General features: G+C 42.1%; 1 protein-coding gene across 35 annotated transcripts; it reads left to right on the forward strand.

The window, feature by feature from the left end:
• Positions 1-509: 509 nt before the first annotated feature.
• On the forward strand, positions 510-9,474 carry LOC100278138 (uncharacterized). Of its 35 annotated transcripts, none has more exons than XR_004855422.1 (14): positions 517-1,184; positions 2,963-3,020; positions 3,138-3,233; positions 4,241-4,341; positions 4,812-4,907; positions 5,252-5,374; positions 5,454-5,588; positions 5,679-5,725; positions 6,276-6,371; positions 6,688-6,873; positions 6,994-7,096; positions 7,198-7,260; positions 7,417-7,589; positions 9,090-9,474. XR_004855422.1 is itself a non-coding variant. In XM_035964198.1 (14 exons), exons 7-13 carry the CDS (start codon positions 5,584-5,586, stop codon positions 7,483-7,485), a joined length of 546 nt encoding a protein of 181 aa, XP_035820091.1. In that variant the 5' UTR covers positions 517-1,184; positions 2,963-3,020; positions 3,138-3,233; positions 4,241-4,341; positions 4,812-4,907; positions 5,252-5,374; positions 5,454-5,583; the 3' UTR covers positions 7,486-7,589; positions 9,090-9,474. The 35 variants fall into 35 exon arrangements, 15 of the variants coding, with proteins under 15 accessions (XP_035820091.1, XP_035820094.1, XP_033915486.1 ...); XR_004549301.2 differs by having other exon boundaries at positions 7,478-7,589; positions 9,090-9,469; XR_004549304.2 differs by having other exon boundaries at positions 6,276-6,348; positions 7,478-7,589; positions 9,090-9,469.
• The last annotated feature ends 6,196 nt before the right edge of the window (positions 9,475-15,670 follow it).

Consider the following 15,670-nt stretch of genomic DNA (forward strand, 5'->3'; position numbering starts at 1 on the left):
AATATTAAATAAAAGAAAGGCAAACCATTCACTCTTATTAATATGTTTAAAATCTTTCATTGGTTTCATTCCAAGTAACCATTGCACATCTATCTCAATTGCAAACTAGTTACATCTCTGCACACCATATCTGCTTTGGTTTGTGTTGGCATCAATCACCAAAAAGGAGAGATTGAAAGGGAAATAGGGTTAGTTCCTCGGTCTACAAGCCGTCGCTTGGCCTTCACCTTCGCTTAGTTCCTCGAAGCCCTTTCCTTGCTATCTTCACCCTATCAAGCCATTCATGAGTCACATCCTATTGAGCATCCATTGAGAATCATTTCTTCAATATTGTGAACCTTGCTTGAATGTCATCTAGATATAACTACTAAGATCAATCAAGCTCTGGTTTGATTCTCATATCTATACTACTTATTAAGAACACAAGGGTAGCCTGCCTCCTTGCGTTCTGCCGTTAGACAATCTCAACCGTCTGTTCTATCCTTCTCTGATCTAAACCGTCCGATCCCACACAACAGTCCCACTCCTCCATCCTGCCCACCAGCCCCGAAGCCATTGCGCCCCGAAGCCGTCGCAGATGCTGTTGCGGAGGCCCGGGACCGAAATTTAACTGCGGTTGGTGAGGTGGCGGCGGACCGGGTGGCGGCGGGGGCGGGGGCCCAGCGTGGTAGGGCGGCGCCGGCATCCTGTTTAGGGCGCCTGCGGTGGCGGCGGCGTGTACGGATTCATCTGCGGCGGGTAGCCGCCCTGCGGAGGCGGCGGTGCGTACGGCCTGTAAGACGCCATCGCGCGGCGGCTAGGGTTCCTCGGAACCCGAGCCCCAGCACACAGACACCGCGCCGGCGGACACTGCTCGCTCCCCCTTCTCCTCCGTCGCCGCCACCGCAGAAGCCTCTACCACTGCACGTCCGAGGCCACCGACACATATTCTACCAAATCTATGGGAGCGCGAGGTAGTCGGCGTCTCGGCGATTTGGCGAGGAGCTGGAAGGAAGGAAGGAAGGGGCGATGAGAATTTCACGACAGCTTGTGAATCCTCGCCTAGGATGCCGACGGGCACGGCGCCCACGGTGGTCACCTTCTGCGCCTCTTCGAGGTGGTGCTCATCGGCTCCATAGATCTGGCACCATGCTTAGCCGACCATGGCGAGGCCATCAAGGAGGACACCGGCCACGATCCGTCAGGTTTCTCTCCCTCCTCTTTCCCTCTGTGTCTGTGATGTCGGGGTTGGATATGCATTGCAATGGGGGGCGTGATGGTGCGGTTGGAACTCATAACCATCCCCAATCAGTGTGAAGCGGTGGTGTGGGTGTCCCACTTGGGAGACTCGAGCACTGCGCATCCGGCAGCTTGTCTGGTGGGGGTCTATAGGGATTTTTTTACTTTCTCTACTCTCAACTCGAGTGTTTCAAAAGCATCTTACACCCGTCTGTCAGATGGCTTTAAAACACTCGAAACTGGATAGATAACAGAATCGAGTGTTTATAGGCTATGGAACACTCAATTCTCATATCAGATAGAAAAAAACAAACCAAATTATTTCTATGGAAGCCAAATTGGAAGGTTTGCAGAGGGGAACCAAATAAAACATGCATACAAACAAAAAATAGAACAACAAGAAATAAACAGATAACTGTTCGTGCAATCCAAATGATCATTCTCAATAATAAACAACCAATTTACATCAGTCGGATACACAACACACAAACACAGATAGTAAAGCATGATATAGTAAGATGTAATACGGAACTACTGGGCCAAAGCAGACCGGACGTAATCAAATCGAAGAAGGGATTCACAGATTCAAATAAGAGATGGAATTGTCTGGTGCCTTGGATTGCTGATTGAGGTGATGCAGGGCCGGTCCTGAGGTTTTATGGACCCGGGGCAAAACAAAAAATTGGGGCCCTTTAAAACTGTATATATATTTTTTACTTTCTTCTAAGTACATAAGCAAAATTTTGAAAGATAAAAGTCTATAATATATCAAAATAACTTCAAATCTTTGTACATATTACTTCAAAAAAATTCTAACATTTCTTGATGCAAAGTCATTGATAATAGTGTTATTATCAACCTCGTCTAATAATTTTTCTCAATACATAAAGTAGCTAATTCGTTGAGACGATCTTGAGACATCGTTGACCTTAAATAGTTCTTCAACAATTTTAACTTTGAAAAGCTTATCTTAGTCGATGCCACAGTCACGTCACATGCACAGTAAATAATATTCGATAAGTGATTGAAATATTTGGATACGAATCTATTTGCCGAACATATTAAAAAATCTCCATAGAAGACATTAGTCTTTCAGGGCACGAGGCCGGTGGCCAGCAACAGGTCGTCAGGCCGATGTCGATCGTCGGCCAGCCAGACGGACGAAACCAAGGCGGTGGCAGCACAACGATTAAAATTCTAGACACAATTTTAGTAAGTTAAATAATTGAAAAATAGGACCATTGTAACTTTAGCAGGTCAGACCTAATACCTAAGACTATATATACATGTACACTACTTGAAGGGCCCTTCCAAAATCGGGGGCCCGGTGCGGCCGCTCCAGTTGCCCCCCTCCAGGTCCGGCCCTGGGTGATGCCAGGGATGAGCTAGAATTTCTTCAATACTTGATGCGTGTGTTGACTGTTGAAGACTACAGCCCATCATGCATTTAGCTTATTAAAATAATGGTACCATTTTTGTAATGGCTTGATGAATCATTAAGCTGGAGTTTTGTAGTGGCTTATTTTGTCCATGCTCCATCCAAAACAGATTCATACCCATGCCCTTCTCTAATCTGATCAAGTTATTCTTATCTTGAGTTCTTGGCTAACCTCAGCGTCTATCTGTTTGATTACTCATATTTCATAATAAATTGATGTATGTTTCTGCAATTTTGCTTATACATGCCTATTTTCATTATGGAGTTACTTACTTATCTGTAATTTTGTTTGTCCGCCCTGTGCAGATGATGGAGCCCACGAGCCATTTTCACGTAAACTTCTTGAAGATAAGCCTCGGATCACGTATGTTTAGAATTAAAACTTTTAAGTTTTTTGATGTATAAAATGAAAACAATGTGTGTCTTAGTCTGATGATGTTATTGGTTGACTATGTTGTGTATGATTTTGAAATACATTTAGAGAAGAAATGGTCCGTGGATATATGAGCAACACTGAGCTTGAGACCGCTGTACATGCCTTTGGAAGTCGTTGTTCCAATATCTCCAGGGTGTACAGGTACACGATGTATAATGTTTTACTTCTGTGATAATTACATTTGGAGCTTCTAAACAAACTTTTAAGACCATCAGTTTTTAAGGACATGTAAATGACTGTGTCATTGGTGGGTAGTACCGTAGTAATATAAGATCAGGAGCGACTGCGTCTTTGACAGACAAAGGCCCAGCATGGGCAGCATCGTCATGAGAGCGAGAGCGGAGAAGGAGCTTTGGGAGATGGCTGGAGGCTGGAGCTAAGAGCATGTCTCTCCTTATGGCTCCGGCTCCAGGGTTGTAGGGTCCCCTTAGTAGCGATGTGGTCGTCATTATTTGTTTAGTCGTATGAGGTATGACCCCATTTTTTGTATTCTTGTTTTTGGCCACCGTAAGTGGTTTTATCTTGTAACGGCCGGCATGGACCTTAACCACTTTCTTCTTAATATAATGACGCGCAGCTTTCCTGCGCTTCCGAGAAAAATAAAGGATTTAAAAATCATTATCAACCATGAGAGAAACAACATTGGATGCAGTCATGTTGATAGGTAACAACAAATGGATAAAATGAAACATGTAGCTTTTTGAAAAAAAAACTAATCATGTAGCGCCAACTTATAACATAATTATATCCATAGGATACATGTAGTAATTCTGTTTTACTTCAGATTGTTTTTGGAGGAGAAAACTGTAGGTTTTACTTCAGATTGTTGAAATGTTCCATGTTCATTGGCCATGATTAGCATTTTTAAGCATTTCCTGAGTAACAGAATAATTTGGTTTCAATCTCTTTATTCTGTTGGTTTGTTATACAACTTCTGTACTGTCCTTGATTATCTCATTTTTTAAGTGCACTGCTTCTTTCTTTATTTTGTGCCCTCCAGTTTTCTCATATGTCCACACTTCACTTACATTTTATTTCTTCTCTCTTTGAGGGATAACACAAACCTGCTATCAGCATTGGAAAGAGTGTGAATCATTTTCCATTGGTACATAACTTAATTGGGTTACATTTTTGTATGTTTTTCTTAGTATCAAATTTACACACTGGCGAACACTTCTGGTTATTCTTGTAGTGGGTGATTGAAATATCAGACAAGCCCAAGCAAAGGGAATCTGAACCAGCATTCAAGGTTTGTGGTGACATTTTCTTAACGCTATTGAGTGCGGCTTTCCTTTTTCGTAATTTTGACAGTGGAAATAAACTCTTGGTTGGAGATTTCCTGTGTCGATCTTCTATTTTTTTGTTTAACCCTTGTCTAAAAGGGTAGTTATGTTCAATGGCAATGCAATGCCTTTACATCATTTTCTTGAATTCAACTTCCATGATGCCACATCTCGAGCACGGAGTAGCGTAGGCTCACACTTAACACATATTTCTGCAGTGGCAAACATGCAATCATGTAATGCCATATTGGCAGTTACTAAACACATATTTTTGAAAGGATGTAATATACCCAAAGATTTAGTGTTGAATAGGAGCGAATGGAAAACAACTATCCACGTGCCTGAACCTTGATTTGTGGTTTCTGTTGGGTTTCAACTCTAGCCTACATCAACTTGCTTGGGACTAAAAGACTTTGTTGTTGTTGTACACATGCAGTTCATTGGAAACGTTCATGGTGATGAGCCTGTTGCAAGAGAGGTTCTTATGCATCTTGCAAATTGGCTGTGTGATAACTATCTGAAAGATTCACTGGTAAGCAACATTCCTCTTTGTTACTTGCTCTTTGGTCACCCTGCAGTTTACCAATAGCCAATCTCTTGTAATTTTTAGCTTTGCAATAACTACCATTTGTTTTTATTGAGTTGTTGTTCTGATGATATCATACTTTTTCTACAAATACAATAACACGTGAAAGTTATTTGAAATATGAAATGAAATTCTAAAGGACGCTGTTTTTACTTAGTTTCCAATATATTGTTCAACATTAAGATATTGTGTTCCATGTAACTATGATGTATAACACAACATATTTTCATTAACTGTTAAAATGGTTGACTGTATATGGGAAAGGTCAGCAGCTGAACTAATTTTTGTAGGCAACTCTCATTGTTGAGAACATGCACCTTCATATACTTCCGACAATGAACCCTGATGGGTTTGCTCTTAGATGGCATGGTAATGCAAACAATATTGATCTCAACAGGGATTTTCCTGACCAAGTGAGTTACTTCTTTACATTACACCTCTTTTCCTTATGGAAGCTTCTACTTCCCTTTTTGTACTCATTTTTTCTTGTAGCCATTCAATTGACACTAGCCGAAATTGAAGTTCTTCCCCGTTAACAACGATATTGACTACAGACAGCCTGAAACTAGAGCCATTATGAATTGGGTAAAGCAAGAACACTTCACGACTTCTGCTAGCTTGCATGGGGTAACTGTTCTCACGTACTGTAGCTATAATATCAGTTATCCTGTTGAAATGAGATCCTATAGTTTTCTCTTATTTGATTTTGTTCTTCAGGGGGCTCTTGTTGCCAACTATCCATGGGATGGAACTAGAGACACAAGGTGATTTCTTCTTCTACTTAATTTCAAGTTTCTCAATTAATAGTGTTGGGTGTGTTTGGTTGCGGGACGGCCAGGACAAGGATGTCCCCTGGCGTCCTCTCTCGTTCCTCCAATTTTGAGGGATAACTGGGGACAACACTGGGATAGTCATGTCCCAACTCTTGACCCTGAACCAAACAACCTTATTTGAGGGATCGTCCCATCCCGTCCCGTCCTGTCCTATCATTGCAACCAAACGCATCCTAAAACTTCTCATGAAGTATTGCCCAAAAACTATCTTCCCATGGTTCTAATGGTTATTTGAAGTTTGGATTGCAAGTAGGGGCCTTAATATTTCCTAATAAGATGTTTCCACTTTCCACTGTTAGTTGCATTTTTATTCTTTATATGAAAATGGTTTGTTTTACTATCACTGCCCTCTTGACACCTAAACAAAATTTTGACTCATTTTGCTCTCCCAAACTATTTAATCTGGGCCAGTTCACCCCCTAATGAAAATATTATATTTCCTTCTCCATGTTCAAATATTGATATACTTTTGTATCATAAGGTCTGTTGGCATCTATCATTTTGCAAATTTGCACCAGCAACAGAACATGTACATGGCGAAGACAAATCATTAGGTGGCGACTTTTTTCTCACCACGGTAACACTGAATTTCATTATGGCAGCAACAAAGTTACAATATTCAGGTTTCATTAGGTGGTGTTTTTTACTAATATTTGAAGAGTTTGAGTTGGGCGACAGGGGGGTATTGCCAGCAACTGGTTAATGAACTGTTATGGCTGAAGTGAACCATTAATATAGAGTTTGAGTTATTCTGTGTTGTCACAGACAACCGTATTTACACACACAGTATCTCGCCCGCTCCTCCAAGTCTCCCTCTCTCAATATAAGCCTATTTCTGAATTCTATTTGTGGTCGCTTTCTTTGATTTGCTGATTGTCACCACTGGTTTTTAGGGCTCAATATGACTTTGTTTCACATTGTAACATCCTCAACAATGATTTTACTTCTTACAACAAACACTACTACGGATGTCCTGATGATAAGACATTCCAGCACATGGCATCTGTGTATAGTCGGTCTCACTATAACATGTCTTTGAGCAAAGAATTTGAAGGAGGGATAACAAATGGAGCATTCTGGTAAACAGACAATAGCAAGTTCATATTTCATAATTCATATGAGATTTCCTTTATCTAGGTACTACGTAGGTTGTGTATTTGTTGGCTTTGAATCAAACAACATCATTGCTTGTGGTCCAGGTACCCAATATATGGTGGTATGCAAGACTGGAACTATATACATGGAGGCTGCTTTGAGTTAACTCTGGAGATTAGTGACACAAAGTGGCCAAAAGCAGATGAGGTACCTTTGCATCGAGTTAGGTTCCACTTCTACTGTTGCAGACCCAGACCATTTTATAATTATTCTTCTGTAATGTTGTTTATCCTAACATTTTCCTACAGCTTCCTATCATCTGGGAACACAGTAGGATGAGTATGCTCAATCTTCTAGCAAGCCTAATAAAGGTAATATGTTTCCACAGTAGTCTCTTTATGCACTGCACAGGGTGATTTTTGCACCAATTGAATGGTTAGTGAATTGAGGCACTTGGTAGTTGGTTGCATATGTTTAGACTAGGGTCTGGATCATGTACTGTAACTATTCGATTTTGACGCCTGTAGATTGCAAGAACGGGACTGCTAAGCAAGCTAAGATTTCAATGGCCTATTCCTTCATACACAGGCCATTGAGCGACGAGGAACGCCGTGTCACTTGCAATGACCAGAGACGGGAGGTCTTCGTTGCCCAGGACATCGCTAACAAGGAAATTGACCGCACCGTTGCATTCGACAAGGTAAGATGGATTAGCAAATAATATTGTTTGACATTTAGGTTTTTATATTTTATATAATACACTATTAGGTGAGTGCCTGTGCGTTGCAGGCCTGGGTTTCTCTTTGATATCATTACGGACGACTCGTGAATATTGTCATCCATATCATAATCGTATAACACATATGTATATATAAGTTATCGAGATATTATATGTCCCCGTTGCAACGCACGGGCACTGACCTAGTATTCATATATGGACTAATAGTAATATGGTCAAGCCAATTCATGGTTCCTCATATCTTATTCACTTTGGCTTGACCAATCCTCGTAATCACTTCAACCTCTATTATGATCATATTTATGCATAGTAATTTCTCAGGTCTTGTCCATACATTTAAACCAATATAGAGATCATATTATATCCATTTGCATTGTCTCACTGGTTATTTAACCTTGTGTTGAACCTTTGTTCACTGTCATTATACACTATTCAAGTATGTTCATCATACTGAATTTCCTGTTCAACACTTACCAAACTTGTTAGTCCTTTAAATGTGTTGTCATCCAAATCACCAAAACTCACAAAAGGGATGAATGCACTTTCAGTCTCCCCCTTTTTGGTGATTGATGACAACACATTTAAAGCTTACATAAGATTTGATAAATAAGATTTTGAATCCAATGATATAGTTTCCTCCCCCTAAATATGTGCATTTCAGAAAATACCAATTTTGTACTCAAATGGCAAAAGCACATATTTGGGTCAAAGTATGGAGACAACTATATCATACTATTCATGGGGTGCACTGAGCCATAAAATAAACGTCACTCATCAATTTCCTACATCTTATGTTTTACTTATGATTCTCCCCCTTTTGTCAATTATTTCCCCCCTTTTCAAAAGTCTTCTTACACTTAGTTACATAAGACTAAAGGTAAGCTTTAACGCACAATTTCTCCCCCTTTGTCATAAATCTCCAAAAAAGATATAAAGAATATAAAGGGTAGAAATTATGATTAATCAAGATTTGAACACACTATCATGAAAAGGGTCCTTATATGGCACAAAGGTAATGGAGAAGTGTCATAAGTGATGTACCTTTGCGTTTTACCTTTTAAAAGGGGTGTTCCACACTTGTGTTGTATTTAGAGTTCATTTTGCAATCTCTTGTTGGCATAATTGTGACATAGGTCCAAGATATCAAATGAATATTGTCATACTAATTGAAAGATAAATCTTGATACCTGGAGTCTAGATGTCACCTAGCATTTTCTTATGATAACAAGAGGCAGCATGAAAATTGCACAAGTACAGATTATACAACTAGTGATCATGTACGAAAAATATCAATTGAAAACCATCAATTGATACAATTTGATAGATAATCAGATCACTAATTGCATATTACACTAAGTTCTCCTCAAGTTTTAGTGCACACATATTGTTGGGGACCTTCGGCTTCCGAAGGTCCTCAAAAACAGGATTTAACAGTATTTCTGGAGTATAATGTGTGAACAGGTATCTTCGAACTCAAGTCGGCATCACAGTAGACCAGAATAATACGAAGGTTGGTACAGCGCCGAAGGTGTGAGCAGGAAAGCTTCGGCGTAGCAGCAAAAAGTGAAACCGACTTAAAGATGAAAAGGCTATTTAGACCTCGACAGATTACTATAGAATTATTATCAAGTGTAAAGGGCATGAATGTAATTTTGTATGGGTTGTGTCCCGCGCCTATAAATAGGTGAACAGTACCCCCGTACTGTTCACGCTGACTTGGCATTCGCTTTTTGCGTCACGCTTGTACTATCATCTCCTTCCAGTTAAAGGTACACTTGTAATTCAACGATATTTCTGTCTATGCCTGATAATAATACATAATTGTTTATGTTGGCTTTTATATTCCTTACATTTCATCCTTCGTCATTACACAATAAAATTATGAAGGTACGCCTTTCATAACCTTCGTCCGGAAACCATTATATCCTAAGGGAAATAATGCTTCGAAGGACGAAGGACTTTAACGATTGACATTTTCTATGTTGCCTTGTTCTTAACTCATAGCATTTGAGAACAAGTCCCCAACATTGGCGCCCACCTCCGGTGAACTCACTTCCACTCTTCGGCGATCATAAACCTTCGTTATGGCGCCGAAGAAAGCTTCAGCGACTAGGGCTGCAGCTCTGCAACCACTGGACCACAATCAGGAGACAGTCTCCCTTCGGGAGGCCCGAAGCCAGAAAAGGAAGGTTGTCAGCCCGACACCACCAGAGGACGAGATAGATCAAGAAATCAGAAATATGGAGATGCTTCATCAACAAGTACAGAGGAAGAAAGAAAAGATGGCCAGGCTAGCTGAACTGCAGAGGCAGATAGACGAAGCCTCTGAAGAAGTTTGTCATCTTGCCCAGGATGAGCAACACCGAAGGCCTCAGCACCAAGACCTTCATCAGGAGGGTTTTCCCAACGAAGATGACTGGTATGACAATTTCCATCATGGGAATTTTGTTTTTGATGATGCTTCTCCTCTGTCCGCTGAGCTGCAGGCTACACCTTGGCCTCCGTCCTACAAGCCGCCTCAGCTTCCCGTATTCGATGGCCACTCAGACCCGAAGCAGTTTTTGATGAGCTACGAAGCAACAGTATCTTCGTATGGTGGCAATGCTGCAGTCATGGCCAAATCTTTCGTTATGACTGTCAGGAGTGTTGCTCAAACCTGGTATTCCTCCCTTCGACCAGGAACGGTCACTTCATGGCAGAAGCTGAAGGACTTGTTGTTAACTAGCTTCCAAGGGTTTCAGACGAAGCCGGTCACTGCTCAAGCTCTGTTCTAGTGCACCCAGGATCATGAAGAATACCTTCAGGCGTATGTCCGAAGGTTCTTACGTTTGAGGGCACAGGCACCAACGGTGCCCAATGAAATTGTCATTGAGGCCATGATCAAGGGGCTTCGGCCAGGACCGTCAGCTCAGTACTTCGCTAGGAAGCCCCCTCAAACTTTGGAGAAGCTGCTCCAGAAGATGGACGAGTACATTCGGGCCGATAATGATTTTCGCCAAAGAAGGGAGGAGGCTTTCAGGTTTTCTGAAATGACCAGGGGCTTCGGAGGGAGGTTCTACCCGAGGCACGTTAGATCAATTCATAACTCTACACAAAATGATGATAGAGGGAGCCAACAGCAAAGGCCACAATGTTCCTCACAGGCTTCGGGGCAACAGCAAGGCTCCTTCCGACCACCAGCTCCAAGAGGCAGAGGCGCCAGGGGCTTCGGAGGAAGATTTGGCGATCAACCGAGAAGAATCTTTTGCTTATTCTGCGGTGAGAACAAATGTCATACCACCAGGATGTGCCATGTTACCATCCAGAAGCAAAAGGAAATAGCCGAAGCCGCAGCACAACAAGCTCAGCCGAAGCAGGTCATGCATACAGCTTCGTATCATTCGCCCTACATCCCAGAATATGTGGGCAACCACCCTGCAGTTTCTGTTGCTTCGGCGAGTCAGCCTCAAGCTTCCTGGCAACAGCCTCCGCCTCCACCTCCGTTGCAACAAGGCCAGCAGCCAGAAGGGAGCCAGTATGCTCCACACTAAAGGGACTTCAGAGAGCAGTCCGAAGCTCGTACAGTCAACAGCATTGTGCCAGAGTCAAAGCACATCTATTGACAAATATCCTACCCTAATAGCAATCTCTTTCATTCAGTTTTATTTTCTGGAATAAAGGACATTCTTTAGGTTTCATGTAAATAGTTTCGTTGATTCCCACAAGGAAAATATATTTTCTTCACAGGCTTAAATTGTTGAAGTTTAAAGACTTGTGATAACAAAGAGGACCTTCGGACTATCGAAAATTCTTCGAAATAACAAAAAGTCGTTCTAAGGAACGCAGAGTAAGTTTGCTGAAGTCACAAAAAGCCGCTCCAGAGGGAGCGCAGTGTAAGTTTTCTGCTCCAAAGTCGTTCCAGAGGGAATGCAGAGCATACAGCGAAAAGTCAACGCTGATACCGCCTAAGTGAAAGGCGAAGCGCGAAAAGTCAATGCGAATACCGCTGAAAGTAAAAGGCGAAGAAGCTCCTAAGGGAGGCTTACAGCGAAAAATAAACGCTGATTCCGCTGAAGTAAAAGGCGAAGAAGCTCCTAAGGGAGGCTTGTAAAAGATTATGTGTTTTATTGCAGGGATGCGTGTGCATCTTCGGAATAAGCATCGCCTCACATAACATAACATCATCGCATCATTTCGCATAGCATAAGCATCATACATCATGTTGCATATGGCACAAGAGGTGGACACAATATTAATCTACAGAAGAACGTTTTGAAAAAAGGGAAAAATCATAATGTCACAAGGAGATACATTATTGATCTTCGGAGGTGTAGCTTCGGAAAATATTTTCACGAAGCCTGGATATTATTCACCAGAACACTGGATATTGTTGAAAAATTCTTCTTCACGAAGCATGAAAAGAAGGGAAGGTGTTTTTTCGTCAAAGACTCAAAAGCGGTACGTGTAAAAGTTTCATGCATCGTAAAGAATTAAGCAAGAAAAACAGGTATATTACATTCAGGGTTACAAAATGTTACAATATATTACATTTCAGAAGTTTTTGCAATAATACTTAATCCTCTCTCAAAACGACTTCTGCAGCCTCGTTTAGGAGCCGGTTGACGACTTCGTCCATAATAGCTTCAGCCATCTTTTTTATTTCATCGTCTCCTTTCGGCTGAGGGTCCGAAGACGCTTTAGCAGGATCTGAAGTAGGACAGGATACAGCTACATTGCTATTACAAATCGCAAACAAATCTTAAAGCTTAAGATTACAACACAATAAAAACTATTAGTTAATACCTAATTGATCTTCGGGCTCTGCGCTCTTTTCAGCAGCCTCAGCTACTTCTCTAGCATCGTGAATGCCCTTTTCACTTTTTTGAATAATTTCTCCTGCCATTTCTCGGCCACCATTATCCCATATATCGGTGAAAATTTTTCCACCGATCATGCTAGCTTCGGCCCACGGATCCCTTGCATCTTTGAAAGACAAAGCACCTTCGGATTGCGCTAGAATCTTTACATGTTCGCAACCTTTTTTCTCTAGAATGGTGGCAATTCCTCTGGCACCCGAGAAGGCACATATATCTCCACGGCTATTTAAAATTTCTTCGAAGGCTTCAGCTTCGTGGTCAATCCATTCGATGGGACCTTCGGGATTGCCTCTCGTAAAGTTTTCCTCGCTTGAGAATGCGCCGACTCTGGCGAAGCTAGCCTTTAACTTCTTAACACACTCTATAGATTTGTTATAGCATCTCTTCTTGGACGACCGAAGCTCTTCAACAGTTCCTTCTAAGTGGTCTGCCCATTGGTCGCTGAGTTCTCGCTTTGTTTCTTCAAGTATGCGTTCTTCCTTGGCTCTGGCCAGTTGTTTCCGAAGATCTTCAATTTCGCGCTTCTGGGCTTCAGCTTGACCTTTAAAAGCAGCTTCGTCTTCCTTTATTTTATTTATCAATGAGTGTAATATTTTATCTTTTTCGAGACCTTCGTTCCTCAGTTCAATAACTTCGGAACGAAGGTTGCTTAGGGCTATAGAACATCCTTCGTCTTCAGCATCTTTCTGTGCCCTGAGGGCATTGCTAAGTATCAGGCCCTGCAAAGAGAAATATGTGTGCGTCAATAGGTTTAAACAAACGAAAAATTTTGGACTCAACAAAAAATACAAGGATCTCATTTGTCGCACCTTTAAGCTATTATATGCCAGGCTGTCGGCCAAATCATTTTTCGATAGCACTGAGAGCCCGTCTTCCAGTGTTGGGAATCCGAAGCTCTTGCTCATCTCCCTACAGACAGAAATCTCCTTGCTGTCAGGGAGACAATACAAAAAGTCTTCTTCTCCACTGCCATTGAATATTAACGCCCCCTTTGGATACTTCAGTTTTTGGGCGTAGCGCTGGGCCTCTTGCTCTTCTTTTTCTGATAGTTTTTTCCCCGAAGCATGACGAACAATATAATCACGAATTTTGGGGGATGCTTCGGGGGCAATGACACCGATTTCTTCAACAAAAGTTGGCTTTGTTATTTTTTCTGCCTCACTTTCCAAGGATTTTATCTTTGCGGGCTCTGAGGACCCAGCTTCGACTTCAGTTTCTTGCTCTGGAGCTTTAGTACCAGAAATTTCAGTTGTTGTTTCAGGAATGACAGCAGCCTTCTTCGGAGGCGTGCTTGAAGATTTGATTGTTTCCAGTACATCTAGCACATTAGCCATTCTCTTTCTTTTCCGAGTCACTGCTGGTACTTTTTGATTTTTTACTGTCTCAATATTTGCTGCAGGACTCAAAACTTCTGATGTTTTTGATCCCTCAGTTGCTTCTTTTACTTCTTCCATTTTTAATGTGGACGGCGCTTCGGCCTTTTCTTTCGTTTCTGATAACAAAATCTTTGATTGTTCCAATTCTATTTTTGTTGGCACTTCGGCCGTTTCTGCGACTTCTGGCAGCAAGGTTGGCTCGGTTGGTTTTTCAGCTTCGGTGGCCGAAGAGGTTTCTCTGGTAAACTCAGGCACCGAAGCTGGTTCAATATAGCGCGGCCGATGTGTAAGGACCTTTATCTTTTTTCTTTTCGGTTCTGGCTCACTAGGAGCAGTTGCAACTTCTTCTTTTGCAGAGGTTGTGTTTTTTCTCTTCTGCCTTCGAATGGGATAGCAATAGTCAGGGTAGACAAACCCGATTGCATCAAATACCCGATTCAGCCTCTTCTTTTTTCGGCCTCCGAAGGCTACTGACATTGCAGTGTCTTCGGCCTTCGAATAAGCCCCAAGCAGCTCATCACTTAAATTTTCAATGCTTTTTAACCAGTCATCATCTGGCTCAACGAATTTATCTCCAAATTTAAAAGTGTACTTCAACCTAATAAGTCCACCTTCGTCGGCCTCTTTTATGGTTTCTTATGGCATCTCCCATTTCTCCGCGAGCGGCCATACCCTGAAGGCAATATGCTCTTGTACTAAGTCTCTCGTTCCAATAAAAGAACAGATAACGCCGAAGGCCCTCTGGCATTCTTCGGCAGCTTCATTCATTTCAACCTTCGGCCTCCGAAGGCCGAAGCTTTGCCAAATAGGGCGCATAATTATACCTTTGATATCTTCTCGTACTGTCAGATCATTCTTCACATAAAACCATTCTGTCATCCAGTCGCCGGGCCATCTCTTCCGAAAGGTTGGCACGGGGCAGCTTGACCCGGACCGAGAAACGAAACTGTAGCAGCCAAAATTATTGTGATACTGTTCCTTACCCCAAGGTTTTGTCTCGTATGATAATTCGTGTATATTGCAGAAGCTTTTTGCATCTGGCTTCAGACCTTGGCTTCTCACGGCCCACACGAAGATATTCAACCTTATAATTGCCTCGGGAGTAAGTTGATGGAGATAGACTTCGAATATTTTCAGCACCTCTACAACGAAGCTGCTCAAGGGAAATCGCAGTCCAGCTTTCAAAAAGCTTCGGTACACTACGACTTCATTCTCTTCAGGGTGTGGGCAAGTTTTTTCCCCTTCGTCGGCCCTCACAATGGACAAATCCCGGAAATACCTTCCTCTCATGTTGACAAGATGATTCTCTTTGATAGTTGATTTACCATAAACTGAATGGCTTGGTCGCCAGGGACGATCTTCGGAGTCTTCACCACCACTGTCCACATCATAGCTGTCACTGTCACCGGTATCTTCAGACAAACCTTCCAGAATCTCCTTGGTGATTTTTTCTGTATTGGTCTTTGACATCGCTATAAGAAACCCCAAATTTTTCTCTTCGCCGAGGCTCAGCTTCATCTCAGCTGCAGTCTTCTTATCTTCGGACATCTTCGGGGATACTAAAAAACTATTTTCAAAGCCGAAGCTTCAAAACTAAAAGCTTAGCAAATCGTAGTGCACAAGAGCTAAAAATTGAGTGAGCGGGAGCAGTTGGCCAGAGAGCGTGTCAAATGAGTTTGCGGTATGACCGTATTTATACGCCAAGAGCGTTGAAAATTGGAAGACCCCGCTTGTCAGTGAATGTTGCTATTCTAGCAAAGGGAAGGTGTTTTTTCGGACCTTCGGCGAAAAGCCTTCGTCCATGTCGCAA

This window comes from Zea mays, chromosome 1 (assembly GCF_902167145.1).
Source record: "Zea mays cultivar B73 chromosome 1, Zm-B73-REFERENCE-NAM-5.0, whole genome shotgun sequence".
In the NCBI taxonomy this organism is placed as follows: Eukaryota; Viridiplantae; Streptophyta; class Magnoliopsida; order Poales; family Poaceae; genus Zea; species Zea mays.